General features: G+C 37.2%; 1 protein-coding gene across 1 annotated transcript in view; it reads left to right on the top strand.

The window, feature by feature from the left end:
- UbcE2H (ubiquitin conjugating enzyme E2H) overlaps positions 1-20,623 on the top strand; it is a 362,978-nt gene that overhangs the window by 130,457 nt on the left and 211,898 nt on the right. Inside the window, exon 3 of the mRNA XM_090412149.1 lies at positions 9,208-9,282. Within this exon, the coding sequence (XP_090268275.1) occupies positions 9,208-9,282 (75 nt within the window). The remainder of the gene's footprint in view (positions 1-9,207; positions 9,283-20,623) is intronic.

The following is a 20,623-nucleotide window of genomic DNA, read 5'->3' as shown; positions in this document are numbered from 1 at the left end:
ATAAGGATATGTGCTTTGCATTATGGGATACTAAGGCAAGTGATGTGAAGCCATTAGCTTTTATATGCAAGTTGCCCAGTCCTGAAAATACTTCAGACACATACTTTGTTTTCTTACACTTGGATAAAGGATTAAACCAAGAATATAATATCTTGGCACGTTTAATTTATATTCATATCTAATGGTTCACTTATATAGATATTTTTGCATATAATAAGCCTGAACCAGACAAACACAGTTATCCTCTCATAATTTCCACGATTAGGCATTTTTGTAACATTACACAGTTGCATAAATTAAATACTCTTTTATCATAGATTCTCACCAAGTGAGAATTGAAATATTTCAAGTGAAATAATTGCATAGTTATCAAAAAGAAGTCAGGATGGCTGGCCGAATGGATAGTATATCCGCTCTCCAGCCAAAAGGCTGCAGGTTTGAATCCTGCCATGGGCATGGATGTTTGTGATTGTCTGTTGAAATACTACTGGTGGTGGCTGGTGGTAGATGGCTTTGGTGTAGTTGTGGTCAGTTGGTGGACTGAGTGTTGGAGATGGCTGTAGAGTAGGTGTCCTCCCTCAGTGAGTGGTTGGACTCCCTGGAGGTGTCCAACGACTAATATAATAATATTAATATTATTATTAATAATATTAATAATAATACTTTATTTTGGCAATGCAAAATAAGTTCAAATATATTCAAATAAATTCAAATCCTTATTTCATAGCCAGATAAACATAGAACCTTTGAAATTTTCAAAGGTTCTATTTTTATATAAAATTTCAAAAAATTGACCAGAGAGCGTATGAGAATACAATCCTAGACATTTGAGTTGCTTAGCTTGTGCTACTTAACGTGAGTGCTGCCCAAGCATCAATATGCTCATTTTTTATTAATGCTTTTGATTAAGGTATCACTGGCCTAAAAGTTGTTTCGAACTGTTGATTCTCATTAGATATCATGCAGAAACCTTAAGAGGGCAAAAAACTTCGCATAGCATTGCTTTGGTACAGTGTCAGTCTTTTTCATAAGTGAACTCTCTGTTGATGCATAATTATGATTATCAAAAAGAAGAGCCAGGAGGCTTCGTTTCAGCGATGTAAAATGAATAGAAACTGAAGGTTTCAAAAAATTGACTCGACAGTAGTTGAATACAATCCTGGTATCGAATGAGGGTTTTTTGCACTCTTAAGGTTTCTGCCTAGTCTCTGATGAGAACCAGCACTTCAAAACAGCTGTTAGGTCAGTTGAACCTTGATCAAAAGCCTAATGGAAGATGATGCTTGGGTAACATTTATTATTATTACCACACCTTCCATGGAGTCGGCAGACTCATCGCAGGAGGCTCATTCAATGGACAGCATATTTATCAAATAGAACCTTAAAATTCTTAATGCCCCTTGCATTCACAACACATTCTGGTAATGCATTCCATTAACTAACAATTCTCCATGTAAAAAAAAAAAAAAAAATCTACTCCTCACACTCCTATTCACCACACATTTACATAACTTCCAGGGATAACCTCTGGTTCTTTCCCTCACCTTCTGTTCTTTTTATAATCTGGATTAATCTAATAAAATCCTCTCACTAACTTAAATATTTCTATCATATCACCTCTCTTCCTCATATCCACCAAACTTTGCAATCCACACTTCAACCTCTCTCCATAGCCAGCATTACAAAGTCCTGATATTGTGTTACGCTCTCCTCTGGATCCTTTCCAATGTCTCCACATCACATTGAAAACCAGTGACCAGATCTGAGCACAATAATCCAAATGTGTCCTGACCAGTCTCTTATACAGTGGCACGACCACACTTCCTTATTCCTACATGTTAGTACTCCTTATCATAGCAGCACTACAATGTGCAGCCTTTGCAATACTAGCAATATGCCCTTTAAACTTCGGTCTGCTATCGACCATCACTCCCAAATCTCTAACCTCATCAACTTCCTGCAGTATGGCACCATCAATGTAGTACACAGCCATATGTTTCTGCACTCCAAAATGCAGCACCTTGCACTTAATCATATTAAAACTACAACCTCACTCCTTTGTCCAAGTCAAAAATCTATTCAAATCTTCCTGAAGGGAATTAACATCAGCAGTGCTACTTATAATTCTTCTGAACTTTGCATCATCATCAGCAAACAACTGAAGATCTCCAGTCAATCCACAAGACATAATGTTTACAAAGAAGTTAAACAGCAGGGGCCTCAAGGACAGAACCATGTGACATTCCACTGGTTACCTCCTTTTTTGAGACACTACTCCATCATACAATGTCTGAACGATACCTGCTGGTATCGAACGAACATCATCTCTGATCCATCTAATCGATATACTATTTATTCCTATCCTCTGCAGTTTGTACACCAACTTATCATGTGGTAATCTATCAAACGCTTTTGCAGAGTCCAAGAATATCGTTGTATATGATTCTCCCTTATCTAACACACTTGTTACCTTATCATAAAATGCAAGTAAATTGCTAATGCCATATCCATTTATCCCAGTCCTGTATTCTATTCCTTACCAATTTCTTCAACACTTTGACCACAACTACAGTTATACAGACTGGCCTATAGTTGGAGACTTCTGTCTTAGAACTATGCTTGTGGAGTGGTACTATTTTGCCTTCATTCCACTCCTTAGGAATCCTACCCACTGCAAGACTTACATTAAATAACCAGGTCAAGGGCATAGCCAACTGTGGTGCACATTCCTTAAGAACACATGGCGATATGTCTTCCATTCCCACAGCCTTACATCTAACCCAACCGCCATCTGATACACCGCTGTTTCTTTCACTTCTAATTCTCCTAATACTTGCCTCTCTCTCTTGTATATATTGCACCGGATCATTTACACCCGTATGATATATGCTGATAAAGTGCTTGTTCAATAATTGCACTATATCCTTTGCAGCTGCTAGTCTAATGCCATGACTATCCACAAGTGTTACTCTGCCATAATTTTACTCCCTCTTGCTTGCTATATAGTAGAAAAATTCTTTTGAGTTAACCTTGGCCTAAAACCAGTCATTCTCCTCCCATACTGCACCTTTTCTTTCTTTACCATGCTCGTCACCTTAATAGCCTGCACCTTATATTCTTCATGGATCTGATCACCATTAACTGTCTTGTACCTCCTCCATAACATTTTATTTTTCAGCACAGCTTGCTTTATTTCACTGTTCATCCATTTCACTCCTACTCTATTAATTGGTTAATCCTTGGTATGCAATACCAAGTTTCATGGTATTGCATACCAAGGTATGCAATACCATGCAATACTTGGTATGCAAGTTTCATGCATTGTCAACATCTTTTTTGCTCAGCTTATCTATCCAGCATACTGATGCTAATTGACCAGTCATTCTCACCAACTGGCAACAGTGTCAGCACTTCATTAATAGTTGCATCTTGTGAAGTTATCACCAAATCCAAAATGTTAAAGCCTCTAATTGCTTCAATCACCTGCTGCTTAAGATGCTTCTCTCTCAGAAATTCCTCTTCATTTATGTCTTAGGTAATTGGAACTAATGCTGAGAATTGTATTTTCATAAGCTCACTGTTCAATTTTTTGAAACATTCAAATTTTATATATCTATTTGACTATGAAATAACAATCGGTCATTAATCAGCCAGTGGGCCAAGCGCTGCAGACGCAATTTGAAGTGCTCCTGATTCAGATAAGTTTTACTAGGAATAATTAAGTATATATGCGTAATTGTTTAAGTAAGAGCGGCTGTAAACGTTGTATGCTACCGATATTATTAGTGTGGATTTTTTTTCCTTGCCTAAACTAAATTACGAAATCATTATTATTAGACCTAGTAACCTGCAGAGAAGAAAAAAAAAAATGGCGGTGGCATTGTAATTCCATGATTGTAATTTAGATTTCAGTCGCTTTGTTAAGTGTGAGGTCTGTTATATGTATTCCTTCGATTGCATAAATGATTTGTGGATGTTTAGTGCGGATGGAAGAAGGGTGTGTGCGAACTGTGACCTGAACAAGGAACCGATGAATGCGAATATGAAATTGATGACAGAAAGTGCTAGTACCGATTGTGTCGCGAGTGCACGTTTGAAAGAGAAGGATGGTGAGAAAGAGAGGCAAAAAAATGTTAAAAAATCAGGAAAAAAGAAAAAGAGCGATTTGACAACCGTAACGGATGTTAAAAGGGACGAAAGTGAGGCAGAAAGAAACAAAATTGAGAGAACGAATGAAAGTAGAAATAGCATGATGCAGAAATCGCAAGTAAAAAAATTCGAAAGAATAAATGATAGCGAAAAAAGAATGAATGATGGCGAAAGTTGGACGCATGTTGGAACGAAAGTACTGAACCAAAGAAAGATGATTGACAGTAAAAGTGAGAAGAATGATAGCGAAAGTTGGACGCATGTTAGTCCGAAAGTACGGAAACAAAGAAAGATAAATGAGAGTGAAAGTGAGAAGAATGATAGTGAAAGTTGGACGTATGTTGGACCGAAAGTACGGAAACGAAGGATGAATGAGAGGCAAAGTGAGAAGAGGGGGTCGAGAGTTAGAAAGATTTAATGATAGAGAGAATGTGTCGCGAGGTTCGGAAGGTGAATTGGATTGGATGAAGCAAGAAATGAAATGGATGCAGAAAGAAATTAAGAGAATTCAGGTCAAAGCTATTAAAATAAATCATGATGGCATGAAAGAGTTAATGAAAGATGAGCGAGTGGCGTTGTATGGCGACTCCGTTATTAAAGGTATGCTAGAGGATAAAATGCACAAGGTATGTTTTCCAGGTGGTAAAATGAGTAGAGTGATTGAGGCATTGAATATGAGGCGGGAGCGAGCAAAAGCGTTGATTGTATTAATTGGTACAAATGATTTGAGAGAGAACAAAGAGCATGTCAAAATGAATGTCAGGAGACTGCTTGGAAAGATAAAAGAGAATAGTGTGACAGGAAGGGTAGTCAGTGTGTTGCCTAGGTATGATTGTGGTGAAATGAGGCAGAGAGCAAGGATTATGAATGATATTCTGGCTGAAATGTGTGAGGAGATGGGAGTACAGTTTGTTAATGTGTGGAATGAGTTTGAGGGACGAAGTGAGCTGTATGGGAGCGACGGACTGCATTTGAATGGTTATGGTGTGAGTCGCTTGGAGAGACTGCTGCTGGAAAGTAGAGAAGTGAATAGAGAGAATTATTCAGATCGAGAGGGGAGTGATGTGGAAGAGCAGGAGAGTAAGACGGGAGAGATTGAAGAAGTGGAAATGAATGGGGAAGTGGGTGGTATGAGTATAGAAAATGAGAGAATGGGCATGCAAGAGGAGCAGGGAAACGGGGAGGCTCAGGTCGGACAGGGGTACACAGCGTGAGAAAGGTGGATTCTCCAAGAGGAGGTGAGAGCATGTGTAGGCAGGAAAGTAATGGGATGACCAGGGATCAAGAGGAAACAGATGGAATTGCAAAGGGTTCTAGAATGAAGAGGCAGAAAGGGAAATGGCCCCAGTCCAGCGTGGAGAGATCGCATCGAGTGAGTAGTATCAGTGGAACTAGCTGTAGATTCAGAAATGAGCTGTTGTGTTTGTATACCAATGCTAGAAGTATAAGAAACAAGGCAGATGAAATGGTTGCACTAATTGCGTCTGTGCACCCAAAGATTGTCGGAATAAGTGAGACATGGTTAGATGAGAACGACACCCTGACAGGAATAGAGATGGAAAGGTATGATGTGTTTCGTGAGGATAGAAGAGGTAAAAAGGGAGGGAGAGTGCTATTGATGATAGAGAAAGAGTTATGTCCATACAAGGTAGAGATGCAAGAGGGAAATAGGGCCAGTGGTTTTGAGGCAGTATGGTGTGAGATGGAGGTGAATAGAATCAAATACTTGGTGGGATGTTGTTATAGACCTGGTAATGTGGATGGTGGTGATAGAATGTATAGTCAAATAAGCCAAGCAAATAAGAAAAGGGTGATCATTATGGGTGATTTTAATTATGGCAATATAGACTGGAATGAAGAGATAGCAACTGGAAGTAAAGAAAATAAGTTTCTTGAGTGTTTGAGGGATAACTACCTCAGACAGTATGTAACACAGGGCACACGAGTGTTAAGGGTCTTGGATTTGGTCATCTCATCGGAGGATGTAATTATCAATGAGGTGTCAAATCATCCACCAATTGGTGAAAGTGACCATGAGGTGATTACCTGGGTGGTTGCCAGCAGTGCAAGGACCCCTGTGAAAAATAAGGTATATGTGGAACTACAAGGGGGGGGTGATTATGAAGAGCTCAGGAGACAGCTTGCAGGTGTAGCATGGAATGAGGAGTTAGCTGGAAAAGAGATCAATGCAGCTTGGGGGATTTTCAAAAACTATTTAGTAGATGCAATGTCTAAATGTATACCATGGTTGAGAAGGTTAAATAAGGTAGGTGTGAGATGGATGAATAAAGAGAGTAAGCATGCAATACAGATAAAAAGGGCATTGTAGAGGCAACATAAGAGAAGTGGAAGTAACCAATTTCATGAGGTCTACAAAGAACAGGCAAGGAGGGTGACTTGGTTAGTGAGAGTAGCTAAAGAGAGGTATGAACAGCTGTTAGCTAATGAAGCCAAAAAGAATCCTAGGGAGTTCTTTCGATATGTAGCCAGCAAAAGAAAGAATGATTATGGAAGGATGACATTGATTGGAGGAAATGGTATAAAAACAGCTGTTGCAGAATGTGTGGTGGAGGTACTTAATGAGCAGTTCATAAAGATCTTTCAATCTTGTGAATGTGACTTCATGGAGAGATTAAGAGCAGTTGATGATGGGGAGGAGAGACTGACTGTGAGCAAGAGGTGTTTGGGGAGTTGAGTAAACTAGATGTAAATAAAGCTGTGGGACTTGATAATATATCACCGCGTATTCTGAAGGAATGTGCCAGAGAGTTGACACCTGCCTTGACATATTTTTTTAATACGAGTCTTGCACTTGGTCAAGTTCCTAAAGAGTGGAAGGAGGGCAAGATTGTGCCACTTCATAAAGGAGGTGATCGAACTCGAGCATCAAACTATAGGCCTATCTGTGTGTCAGGTATTGTGGTTAAGTTGTTGGAGAAGCTTGTGAGAACTAGGATCCAGAGTTGGGTTGACAACAATGGTATTATCTTTTGATGGACAGCATGGATTTGCTAAAGGGAGGTCATGTTTTAGTAATTTACTTACTTATTACAATAAAATGACTGCTTCCTTGGACAGAGGAGAAGGATACACAGTAATATACTTGGAGTTTGCAAAAGCTTTTGATAGAGTACCTCATGATAAGTTGACAGTCAAACTAGAGCAGATGGGGTTGGATATTAGATTAGTGCATTGGATTGGAGACTGGCTATCTGATAGGTATCAACAAGTTGTGTATGGGGGTGCAATATCCAGGAAAAGGAAAGTCATTAGTGGAGTGCCTCAGGGGGTCTGTTTTAGGGCCATTACTATTTAACTTGTATATTAATGATACGAACCATAAAGAGTAGTGAAGATATTGTAGCCTTGCAAGAAGACTTGAATAAATTGAGTGATTGTGCAAGCAAATGGGGATGTGAGTTCAATGTTGCAAAATGTAAGGTTTTAAAATTTGGAAAACAAAGATGGGATGCAGAATTTATGCTTGGTGAGAATATATTGTTGGAAGTAGAGGAAATAAGAGATCTGGGGGTGATAGTGGATAAGGATCTAAAATTTAGGGGACACATCACCAAAATTGTGATGACAACACAAAGACTTCTGGGAATGATGCAGAGGACACTGACGTGTAGAAGTAGGGAGATTCTTGTTCCATTGTATAGGGCTTTGATTAGGCCACACATGGACTCTTGTGCCCAGATTTGGTCACCTGGTTTTCAGAAGGATGAAGAGATGTTGGAAAGTGTCCAAAGGCGACTGACTAAGGTAGTTTCCGACCTCTGGAATGTCGAGTATGAGGAAAGATTGAAAAGATGTAATTTGCAGAGTCTAGTGGAGAGAAGGAAGAGGGGAGATATGATAGAGACCTACAAGTTGGTGAGGGGTTGTTATAGAATCAATGGTGGAGAAGTTCTACAGAGAATAGTGGGAGATCAGGGAAAAACCAGAGGTCATCCCTGGAAACTGTGTAAAGAGGGTGTGAGTAGGAGAGTGAGAGGCAGGTTTTTTTCGTGCAGCGTTGTCAGTGATTGGAATGCCTTGCCTGAGAGTGTGGTGTCTGCAAGGAGTTTGAATGTGTTTAAGACATGGTATGATGAGATGAGTGTGATATAAAAGGACCTCCTAGATGAGTCTTTGACTCCATGAGGTCTTGTTTAATAATAATAATAATAATTAATATCTCCTATTTCTACTCACTGCATAATACTCTTCTTTGATGTATATATTGCTAGCAGAATAGCTATGTTGCCTACTAATTTCAACAACATAACTGATTAATTAAAATTAAGTACCTTCTGTGTAGCTCAGTGGAAGTGGTGCTTCCGTCCTCTGCGCTAGTCCGTCTGAAGATGGACTTAAGTTCAAGTCTAGTCGTTGACTGAAGGTTGAAGAAAGGCTTGCTTTTTCTAAGCGAGCCTTTCTTCATCTGGTGCCCGAGTTAGTCAATCTCTGGCACACAGGCAAACCTATTTTTCTCCTGGAACTGGGGTTTTTTCCTTAAACTCAAGAAAATCGACTGTAGAACCCGCATTATTTCAGACAACAACATATCGTGTTAGGGTTAGGTATCAAGAGATGACAGCACTTGTTTGCTTGTCTCTTCATTGATTGCCACTTATAATTAGTCAGTCATGCTATCTCTGATTGGCTATTAGTGGAGATTGAACTACTCACTCAGTTTCCAAAAGCTAGATAGGGTTAAAAGGTCTCTTCTACTCCATTATAAAGGAATAAAAAGCATTAGCTAGCTTAGTTTACAAACGATTATTTCCATGGTCATGGTTGTTTATATGCAAACATTCAGAAAAAATTTAAACATTGCACATACTCTTACTTAACCACAAGCATGAATGTATAGAAGAGATCTTAGAAATACTATTTCAAGTTGATCTCACAAATTCTGGACTTCATGTAGATTTTTTTTATTTTTCTCTCTTGGTGTTTATAATTTATTATAAATTTTGTATTCCATGTCAGTACTTCATTAATAAAATGGGCCTAAATAAGAATTCATAAAGCATATTTTATTTAATTTTACAATTTTGTTTCATTTATCAGCACCATATGAAGGTGGAGTATGGAAAGTAAGAGTTGATTTACCAGAAAAGTACCCTTTCAAATCTCCTTCTATAGGTGAGTGTATATATGATGTGATATGAAAATTGCTTTAGATTATTAAGAGAGCAGTATAAATAGTCTTGGTGGGCCATTGTACAAAAGCATGAGTATCCCATGATTGAGATTTATAGGATATTCATGTTCATGAATTTATACAGTATAACTTATAGTATCTCATTGAACACAATTTTTTTTTTTTTACTCCCTCACTGTCCATGGTAATTATATATTTGTGGGTGACTTAAAAGTCAACTAGACAGATTATATATTACTGAATTTTAAACCATGACATTAAATATGTGAAAGAATGATCCTTAACTCGGTTAACATATATTTTTATAAAGAATTGAATGACTAGAACCGAGATTTAAGTAAAAAGGTTTTAATATAAAAACACGACTAATTTTGGCTTAACAGCCTTCATCAGGTGAGATTTATAAAAGAAAGAAAGAAAAAACACTAAAACACTGTAGCTTAAATAAACTATGAACATCAACTAATCTCTTTTCTCAGCTAATCCTAATGATGAAAACCAAAGTCACAAAGTCTGCTGGGAAAAATCTACTGACATCTTCCGTTGCAATGATGAACTAGAGAGAAAAATCGTGGAATCTAGAGAAATCATCTTCAATCCTGTTCATCTAAATAATAACTTGAGCTACAACCTCCCAGATTGTCATACAGCTGTAATCATGTATTGGCGTTCACTAGTTGCTACTTGCAAGCACTTTCCCAACAATACAACTAACGAAAGAACAGCTTTAGATACAACTGCAACGATTTAGTGTCAGTTACGTATAGAGACTCACTATGATGTTCATAGTTTATTTAAGCTTCAGTGTTTTAGTGTTTTTTTTTTCTTTCTTTTATAATCTCACCTGATTAAGGCTGTTAAGCCAAAACTAGTTGTTTTTTTATATTAAAACCTTTTTACTTAAATCTCGGTTCTAGTCATTCAATTCTTTATAAATATATATAAAAGTGAAGTAGTATTTAAAGCCAAAGCAAACTAAATATGTGATTTTAAAAAAAATTACATATTTAGTTTGCTTTGGCTAAATATTTGAAATTTTGTTAATAATCAACATGTATGATGTGCCTATACATCATACATATGAGACATATATATATTTCCTGATATATATCCTCAGAGGTGTACAGGATAATTATGATAGTACTACGTAAAAAAAGTTTATGCCAATGCTTAATTTTCCAATTAACAATTTTGTTTTCCAAATTAAGTTTTAATAATGAAATACCATGAGCAGACATCATCATCAATCAAATTCCTGCCATGTACACTCAAGGGGTGTACAGGATATGATAGTACTACATGAAAAAAATTACATCATTATTAATTTCCTATCTACAATTTTCCTCCAAATCAGTCTGTTACTTGTCAACACTCCAACATTATCAGATCTTATATTTCTATCATCTAAAGCACTTTGTACCGTATCAATCCACCTATATCTAGGTCTTCCTCTGGGTCGTTTTGCTGCCAACCTGGCAGAGAACACTCATTTTGCTAATCTTTCCTTGCCCATTCTGTTTAAGTGACCATACCACCTGAGATTAGCTCTGCTAATGCATTCCTGGATGCTGACAATGTCAAGTTCTTTCCTAATATCCTCGTTTTTAATATGATATTGCCATTGATGCCATCTGTTCACACCTATAATCTTTCTCAGGACTCTCATATCTGTGGTCTCTAGTCTTTGGTCAAGTGTTTTACATCTGACCCAGCTCTCAGATCCATAAGTTAAAACTGGTTTGAACACAGTCTTGTATACAGCTAATTTAGTGTTCCGACTAATTTCTCTCTATATGAATTTATTCAATTAATTTCCCACCATACCAGCTTTGCTGATTCTGTTGTCTATTTCTATATTTAATTTACCATCTTCAGTAAAAATCGTGCCTAAATAGCTGAAATGTTTTACTTGTTCCACAGGTTCTCCATTCACAACACAGTTGACATTTTCAATGATTCTGCCTATTTTCATTGTCTTTGTCTTTTTATTGCTGACCTTCATACCATATCTATTACAACAGCTATTCAATTTAGTCAGAGAATCTTGCAGACTTGTAGCGGATTTATTTAGAAGTATAACATCATCCGCATAAAGCAAAGAGCTGACATGAACATCTCCAATTTTGATATCATGTTTAATACCACTTTCCTTCATAATGTGATCCATATAGATAATGAATAACAGAGGGGATAATGTACATCCTTGTCTCACACCAGATTTAACATTAAACCATCTTCCTGTACTTCCTTCAATTCTAACTGCTGACTTACAACTCAAATAAAGACTGAGTATTGTTTGATATAATACCCCATTGACACCATATAACTGCAGCGTATTGAATAGCTTCTCTCTTGGCACCTTGTCATATGCCTTTTCCAGATCGACAAAACTTAAATACAGCTCTTTGTTATATTCCCATGCTTTCTCAACTATTTGTTGTAAAGTGAAGATCTGATCCTGACAGCCTCTATTTGGCCTGAATCCAGCTTGTTCTTCACCAAGCTTTTCTTCCACAATTCTTCTCAACCGTTTCTCAAGTATACTTGCATACATCTTGCCAGAACACTCAGTAGGGAAATACCTCTGTAATTCTCACATGCAGTTTTATTTCCCTTTTTATATATGGGTACTATTAGAGCTCTACTCCAATCATCGGGAATTCGTCCCTCTGTCCAGGTTTTCTGAACTATGCAGTGCAGCCACTGTAAGACGCTTATACCACCATACTTCAGCATTTCTGGTCGAATATCATCTACTCCTGCTGCCTTTCCACATTTCAAGCCTTTGATGGCTTTTTCTACTTCAAGTATGGATATGTATTCCTGACTGCATGCCTGGTCAGTGTTTTTTACCACTGTGCTGTCATCACTGCTTGTTTCATTTAGCAGTTTTTCAAAGTAATTACTCCATACTTCAAGGATATCTTTTTCTCCCGTTTTCATGTCACCTTTATCATCTCTAATTCCTTTTACAGCACTCTTTCCTCCATTCTTAAGCTTCTTCAACAACCTCCAGAATATTTTGCCACCTTCTTGATATTTATTTTCTATATTCTTGCCAAAGTCCTCCCATGACTTTTGTTTAGCTAGTTTTACAGTGTTTAGCATTCTTGCATTTGTCTCTATATTCTCTAAGAGCACAAGCTGACTTATTTGACAGGAACTTTTGGTATGCTTTCTTCTTTTCCTTCACTGCCTCTTTAACTTCCTGTGTCCACCAGGGAGTTTTGATTTTTTTAACCTTACAGACAACCTCACCACATGCCTCTCTGGCAGAATCAATCAATGTTTTCTTCAGAGTTTGCCACTGAATCTCCAAGGTTTGATTCCTGTTCTCAGACTCTTTCATTTTTTCTTCAATAATCTTTGTGTATTTTAGTCTACAGCTCACATCTGGGAGCTGCTCAACTTTTATTCGCTTTAAAACTTTCTTACATGTTATTCTTTTCAATATGAAATTCAATTTTATCCTGCTCAAGACTAAATAGTGATCACTTCCAATTTCAAATCCTCTGTACACTCTGGTGTCCTGCACCAGGGAGAAAACATCACTATCAACAATAACATAGTCAATGAGACTTTTCTTATTCCTAGCCTCTTCTCTCCATGTGAATTTGTGCACATTTTTATGTTGGAACATGGTGTTAGTAATAACCAGTCCATGTCCTGAGCAGAAATCCAACAGATATTTGCCATTATTATTAGGTTTGCTCTTTTCTCCAAATTTTCCCAAAATATTTTTGTATGTCTGACAATCATTTCCTACTCTGCTATTTAGATCCTCAACAAGGACCAATTTTTCATTGTGTCAGTTGCTTTTTCTAAAGCATCAAAAAATTCCTCCACTTCTACCTTAGTAGAACCTTCTGTGGGACCATAGGCACAAATAAGTATCATTGTCCAGTTCCCCATTCTCATATTTGCCCACATTACTCTACTTGAGACTGCCTGCCATTCAAGAAGATTAGCCTCGTATTTTGTGTTGAATACTATAGCTACTCCTTCTTTTCCTTGATTGTCATTGCCTGAATATAACATTTTGTATTTATTGCTCAGAAAGATCTCACCAGTTTTGGTCTTTTTTGTTTCAGTCACCCCTATTATGTCGATCTGGTACTTATCTAATTCCTCAGCTAGCTCCATTTCTTTGCCATTCAGGCTTCTTATGTTGATGGTACCGATCTTTAACTGTGGTGATGTTGAGTTTGTTTTCAGATTTGTTCCAGTAGTTTACTTTTCGCTGTTCGTCCTAGTTCCCTGGCGAAAACTACGGGGGCCTTGTTTAACCGGGCGACGCCCCAGCCAGCATGAAATTTTGTCATGTTGTACCATCATTCTATATTTTGGTTTAACCAATAAGAATACAATTTGGTCGGCTAAATCCCAAATTGCCAGCCCATCTTCGTCCGTTCAGTATCCAAGTAGTTACCCAACAGGGTACACCACGATAAGGTGAGGATTGGACATTAGGTCAGAAGCCCTGGTCGGTTCTCCGCATTCCTTTAAGGCTATGTGGAGGTCTCCTCTCAGTTATACAGCTTTGACCCTTAAGCACCCCATGAGCAGACATATAAATACAAAATTAATAACGGAAAAACTCGCGTAAAAAGATTATTTAAAAGTATAATTTTCGCCTGTGTGTCGCATGCATCTCCAGTACGTTTTAAGCTCAAATTAAACAATAACTGACAATTCCAAAAAATGAACTCTATGCTTAGTGATGATGGCATGTTTCGGGCAAACAGGAAGATCTGCCTCTATTCGGCTAGAAGAACACTAGTTTTATATTCAATTCCTGGAGCCTGAACAGTCTAGATTCAGAACATTCCATCATCACTAGACATAGAGTTCATTGGAAAAAGACGAGTCCTTCAGAAAAGTCACTTCCTCGTGAAACGTCTTTATAAAGAAACGTGAAACTTTACTTCATTCTCCTAACTTAAACAGATCCGATGGTTTACGTCTATCCCCTTTATGGGAGATAGTACTTTATAAATAAGCTAATCTTTCCTAACTTTTTATTGTATATATAATTTTTTTTTTTTTTTTTTTTTTTTTTTTTTTTTTTTTTTTTTTTTTTTTTTTGTTAGGAAATTTATTGACCTTTTTAGTTATCTTACACTAGCTACTTTGGTGGCACTTTTTGTAATTATTAGTTATTGTTTAATTCGCCTGTGACACACAGGCGAAAATTTTACTATTAAATAATCTTTTTATGTGAGTTTTTCCATTATTAATTTTGTATTTTGTTCCAAATTAATCCGTTAAGAAACCAACATTATCTCGTATTTCTGTCTTTTAAGGCACTTTTTTTTTAATGTGGCAATCCTACATCTTGGTCTTCCTCTGGATCTTTTTCCTGGCAGTGAACACTTGTTTTGCTAATCTTTCTTCTTCCATTCTGTTTAAGTGACCCAACCACTTAATGTTAGTTCTGCTAACACATTGCTGAATGATTGTATTCTTATTGGCTTAAACCAAAATAAAAAATGATGGTACAACATGACAAAATTTCATGCCAGCTGGGGCGTCGCCCGGTTAAACAAGGCCCCCGTTGTTTTCGCTAGGGAACCAGGGCGAACAACAAAAAGTCAGCTACTGGAACAAATCTAAAAGCACACCCCAACTCAACATCCTCAGAGTTAAAGATCGGTACTATCAACATAAGAAGCCTGCATGGCAAAGAAATGGAGCTAGCTGAAGAATTAGATAAGTACCAGATCGACTGAAACAAAAAAGACAAAAACTGGTGAGATCTTTCTGAGCAATAAATACAAAATGTTATATTCAGGCAATGATGATCAAGGAAAAGAAGTAGTAGCCATATTATTCAACACAAAATATGAGGCTAATCTTCTTGAATGGCAGGCAGTCTCAAGTAGAGTGATGTAGGCTAATATCAGAATGGGGAATTGGACAATGAGACTTATTTGTGCCTATGGTCCCACAGAAGGTTCTACTACGGTAGAAGTGGAGGAATTTTTTGATGCTTTAGAAAAAGCAACTGACACAATGAAAAAGGAAAAGTTGGTCCTTGTTGGGGATCTAAATAGCAGAGTAGGAAACGATTGTCAGACATACGAAAATATTTTGGGAAAATTTGGAGAAAAGAGCAAAGCTAATAATAATGGCAAATACCTGTTGGATTTCTTCTCAGGACATGGACTGGTTATTACTAACACCATGTCCCAACATAAAAATGTGCACAAATTCACATGGAGAGAAGAGGCTAGGAATAAGAAAAGTCTCATTGACTGTTATTGTTGATAGTGATGTTTTGTCCCTGGTGCAGGACACCAGACTGTACAGAGGATTTGAAATTGGAAGTGATCACTATTTAGTCTTGAGCAGGATAAAATTGAATTTCCTATTGAAAAGAATAACATTTAAGAAAGTTTTGAAGCGGATAGAAGTCGAACTGTAGACTAAAATACACAAATATTATTGAAGAGAAAATGAAAGAGTTTGAGAACAGGAACCAAACCTTCGAGATTCAGTGGCAAGACTTGAAGAAAATACTGATTGATTCAGCCAGAGAGGCATGTGGTGAGGTAGTCTGCAAGGATAGAAAAATCAGAACTCCCTGGTGGACACAGGAAGTTAAAGAGGCAGTGAAGGAAAAGAAGAAAGCATATCAAAAGTTCCTGGCAAATAAGTCAGTTTGTGCTCTTAGTGAATATAGAGACAAACGTAAGAAAGATAAACACTGTGTAAAACAAGCTAAACAAAAGTCATGGGAGGACTTTGGCAAGACTATAGAAAATAAATATCAAGAAGGTGGTTATTGAAGAAGGTTAAAAATGGAGGAAAGAGTGCTGTAAAAAGAGCTAGAGAGATGATAAATCTGAATCTCGGGTGTCTGGTTTAGTCCCGACGATGTGGAAAGAGGGTGAAATAGTTTTGCTGCATAAAGGAGGATCCAAGACTACTGTTGCAAATTACCGACCGATCAGCATATCAGGAGTCGTTGTCAAGGTCTTGGAGAAAGTAGTCAAGGGAAAAATACATACGTGGAATGATGAAAATGAAATACGGTATGGGGGACAGCATTGCTTTGTGAAGGGTAGATCATGCCTCAGTAACTTGCTCAAGTTTTATAACAGTGACAGCTGAACTAGATAAGGGCAATGGGTTTACAGTGATACTGCTGGACCTGGCTAAGGCATTTGACAGGATACCACATGGAATTCTAATCTGTAAACTACAACATATGGGAATGGATATAGGGTTGGTGAGATGAATAGGTGGGTTGTTGATGGAGAGATATCAGAGAGTAGTTTATTCACGAGTAGAGTCCAAAAGATGGCCTCTGACTAGTGGTGTGACGCAGGGTTCTGTTCTTGGACCACTGCTGTTTAATTCGTTCATTAACGATATAGGGAAGGATCTAAGAGGAACAGTTCATTTGTTCGCTGATGATGCAAAGTTAGGTAGGGCAATAGTGAATGCAGAAGATGTCAAAATCTTGCAGGAAGACTTGGATAGATTGCAGTTCTGGGCTAAGGAAATGGATGTCAATTTAATGTGATAAAATGTAAGGTTATGCATTTTGGGGTGAAAAGATTAGCAGCAGTATACGACATTGGTGGAACTGTACTCCAGGAGATTGATGAGGCCAGGGACTTGGGAGTGGTGGTGGATAGGTAGATGAAGTTTAGGGGACACATTCCAAAAGTGGCTAAATCAGCTCATCAAATCACTTGGTTACTGAAAAATACTTTGGCGAGCAGAGACAAGCAAATTATTGTACCTTTGTACCGACCTTGATAAAACCTCATCTCGACTACTGTGCCCAGATTTGGTCACCTAGGTTTCTTCTTTATGGCGAGCAGGTGGAGAGGATCCAGAGGCAAGTGACCAAGATGATAGTAGGTCTATCGAATGAACCTTATGAGAGCAGGTTGAAGATTTGTGGGTTGCAGAAATTAGTTGATAGGCGGAAAAGGAGAGAGATGATTATGACATTCAAATTGCTAATGGGTTTCTGTAGGATTAATTCAGAGGATATTTTTGATATCAGGACTAGTGGTGGGAGAACTAGGGGACACCTATGGGAAGCTGGGCAAGAGTGTGGTTAGCAAGGGTGTTAGAGCTGGGTTCTTTACTTTTATAGTGGTAAATGAGTGGAATAAGCTGCCAGAGTCTGTTGTGGACTATGACAGTGAATGAGTTCAAGGCAAGGTATGATAGATACTCTGAGAATGTTGAATAGTTGTGTGGACATGATGTTTAGGGCCTCCCTCGATGAGTCTAAGGACTCCCTGGAGTCGCCCCTAATAATAACAATGACAAGTTTTTCTTAATAATTTCATTTTTAATGTGTTACTGCCATTGCTGCCATCTATTCACTCCACTAAACGTTCTCAGAACTCTCATATCTGAGGTCTCCACTCTTTGATTATGTGTTTTATATAATCCAGCTCTCAGATCCATAAGTTAAAATTGGTTTGAACACATTTTGTATACTGGTAATTTAGTGTTTTGACTAATTTCCTTCCTATCCCATATAAATTTATTCAAATGACTTCCTACCATTCCAGATTTACTAATTCTGTTGCTTATTTCCATATTTAATTTACCATCTTCACTAAAAATTGTGTGCCTAAATAGCTGAAATGTTTTACTTGTTCTATAGGCTCACAATTCAGGATATAGTTGGTGTTTTCAGGGTTAATGAATGTTTTCATTGGCTATCTTTTTATTGTCTGCTTTTCATACCAAATTTATTACAACAGTTATTCAATTTGTTCAGGTAACCTTGCAGACCTGGATTTATTCAGAAGTATACCATCATCTGCATCAAGTTAAGAGCTAAGATTAACATTGCCAATTTTGATATTAGATTTAATACTACTTTTCTTCATAATGTGATCCATATAGTTCAAGGCAAGGTATGATAAATACTGTGAGAATGCCGAATAGTTGTGTGGACATGATGTTTAGGGCCTCCCTCGATGAGTCTAAGGACTCCCTGGAGTCGTCCGTTGACATTTGATAACTAAATTTTTGGTTTGGGTTCAAAAGTGAATATTTTTTCCTCAAAGTGTTCTAGAAACAAGTTTGCTAGGTTTGGTGATAAAGGAGATCCCATTGCTGTTCCTTCTTCTTGCTTGTAAATTTGACCTAAATTTAACTTGTTTCTAGAACACCTTGAGGAAAAAATATTCACTTTTGAACCCAAACCAAAAATTTGGTTAAGATATGTCGACAACGTATTTGCTGTCCAAGATCATCCCGAACATGAATTACAACTGTTTCTAGATAAAATTAACCTTCTTCATCATCGCATCAACTTTACGTTAGAAAAAGAATCTCCACAGGGTATCTCCTTTTTGGATTTACACAATCAAAGAAATGAAGACGGTTCCATCGCCACATCTGTCTTTCGCAAGCCTACATTTTCAGGTTGCTACATTCACAATTCTTCCACTTATCATCCATCTCAAAAATCTGGCATTATTATATCGCTAGTTTCCAGAGCACACAAATTCTGCTCCTCTGAAGAATCTCTAAACCAAGAATTAGAAGTAATCAAAAATGCAGCCATCCTAAATGGATATAATCCTAAAACAACTCAAAAAATCATCAGTCACTTTCCCACATACATCAAACCAGACAAGAAGTCCATAGGATTCCAATACCTTACATCAAAGGCATCTCTGAACGTGTTTCTAAAATTATGAAGAAATACAATTTTGCCACAACTTATCAACCAAATTTACAACTTTTTACCTTCTCCTAAGGACAAACTCTCACCTTTGATGTTGCCTGGCGTTTATGAGATTCCATGCTCATGCAAATTGTCATACTTTGGACAGACAGGTAGGTCTGTTCAGAAATGCATCTCGGAACATCAAGACCACATTCGTCTTTTTAAACCGCAGAAATCTGGCCTTTCTCAACACGGAAATGAAAATCCAAGCCACATAGGATCCATTGGGAAAAGTCTAAACTTTTACATAGATCTTTATAAACATAAACGTTTATATAAAGAAAGTTCTGAAGCCCTACTACACAGACCAAATTTAAACCACAATGACGTTCTTACCATTCCTAAAATATGGGAAATTGGCATACAAAATTGTGTAAAATAATTATTATTAGTTTTTTTTTTTTTTTTTTACTTCTGTAACACGTTACGCATGTTTAATGAGATTCTATTGTAATCATGCGCCCTAACTGTATGTTATTCCTATTATTGTTTAAACTACTGTACTGATGATGTCCTAAGATACATAGGATAAAATATTTACAATTAAATAATTTTCACTTTGGTTAATACATGTTTTTCTTTTAATTATGATCTCACCACAGGTTTCGTTATGTAAAAAAAAAAAAAAATTCATAACTGTTTGATGTGTACTTGCATAAATCTTAACAGGGATGCTCAACAGAGGAAATATCTTAAATATTCTCACATTCAGATTTATTTTTCTATTTATGGATGGGTACTATACGAGCTTTCCGCCAACCATTTGGAATTTGATCCATTGACCAGGCCTTTGGAATTATGCAGTGCAGGCGCTGTAAAACATTTACACCTGCATATTTATAATCATTTCTGGTCAAATTTCATCTACTCCAGCTGCCTTTCCACATTTCAGAGTTTTGATTCCTTTTTTCTACTTCAAGTATGGATATGTATTTTCAACTGCATTCCTGTTGAGAGTTTTCTAGCACCATGGTGATACTGCTTGTTTCATTTAGTAGTCTTTCAAAGTAATTACTCCAGGCATCTAGAATAAATTAAAGATGTCAAGAAATATATTCTCGGTTTCTTTATCCAAGTGTAAGCAAACAAAGTTTGCACATGACGTCACTTCATGACTAGGTTACTTGTATATAGAGGCTAATGACGTTGAATCAGTTGCCTTAGTATTCCATAATGCAACACATGCATATCTTTACATGTATAATGCTATATATTATGAGAAGGAACACTACCCAGACTAGTTTCAACCTTTATTGAGGTCTCATCAGTGGGAGCCAGACCCAGTAATGATACCAAGGTTGAAGTAATGCAGAAGTCATATTTCCATATACAAGTAGCCAAAAAGTGTCACACCTTATTACTAAAATATGCTAGATTAGAGATGTTGAAGTATTTTCACTTGGTTGTACTTTCAATTTCATTTGGAAGTTGACCTTTACCACTTCTGGGTCTGGCTTCCACTGATTCAACAAAGGTCGAAACCAGTCTGGGTTGTGTCCCTTATAATGCATAGCAATATACATGTGTGTAAGAGTGTGTATGTGTTGTATTATATTATGGGATACTAAGACAATTGATGCAAGGTCATTAGCCTCTATATATAAGTAACC

Source organism: Typopeltis vanoorti, chromosome 1 (assembly GCF_054136105.1).
Source record: "Typopeltis vanoorti isolate ZY-2024b chromosome 1, IOZ_Tvanoo_1.0, whole genome shotgun sequence".
In the NCBI taxonomy this organism is placed as follows: domain Eukaryota; kingdom Metazoa; phylum Arthropoda; class Arachnida; order Uropygi; family Thelyphonidae; genus Typopeltis; species Typopeltis vanoorti.
The sequence above is the reverse complement of the archived record's forward strand: the minus strand, read 5'-3'. Positions and strand labels throughout refer to the sequence as shown.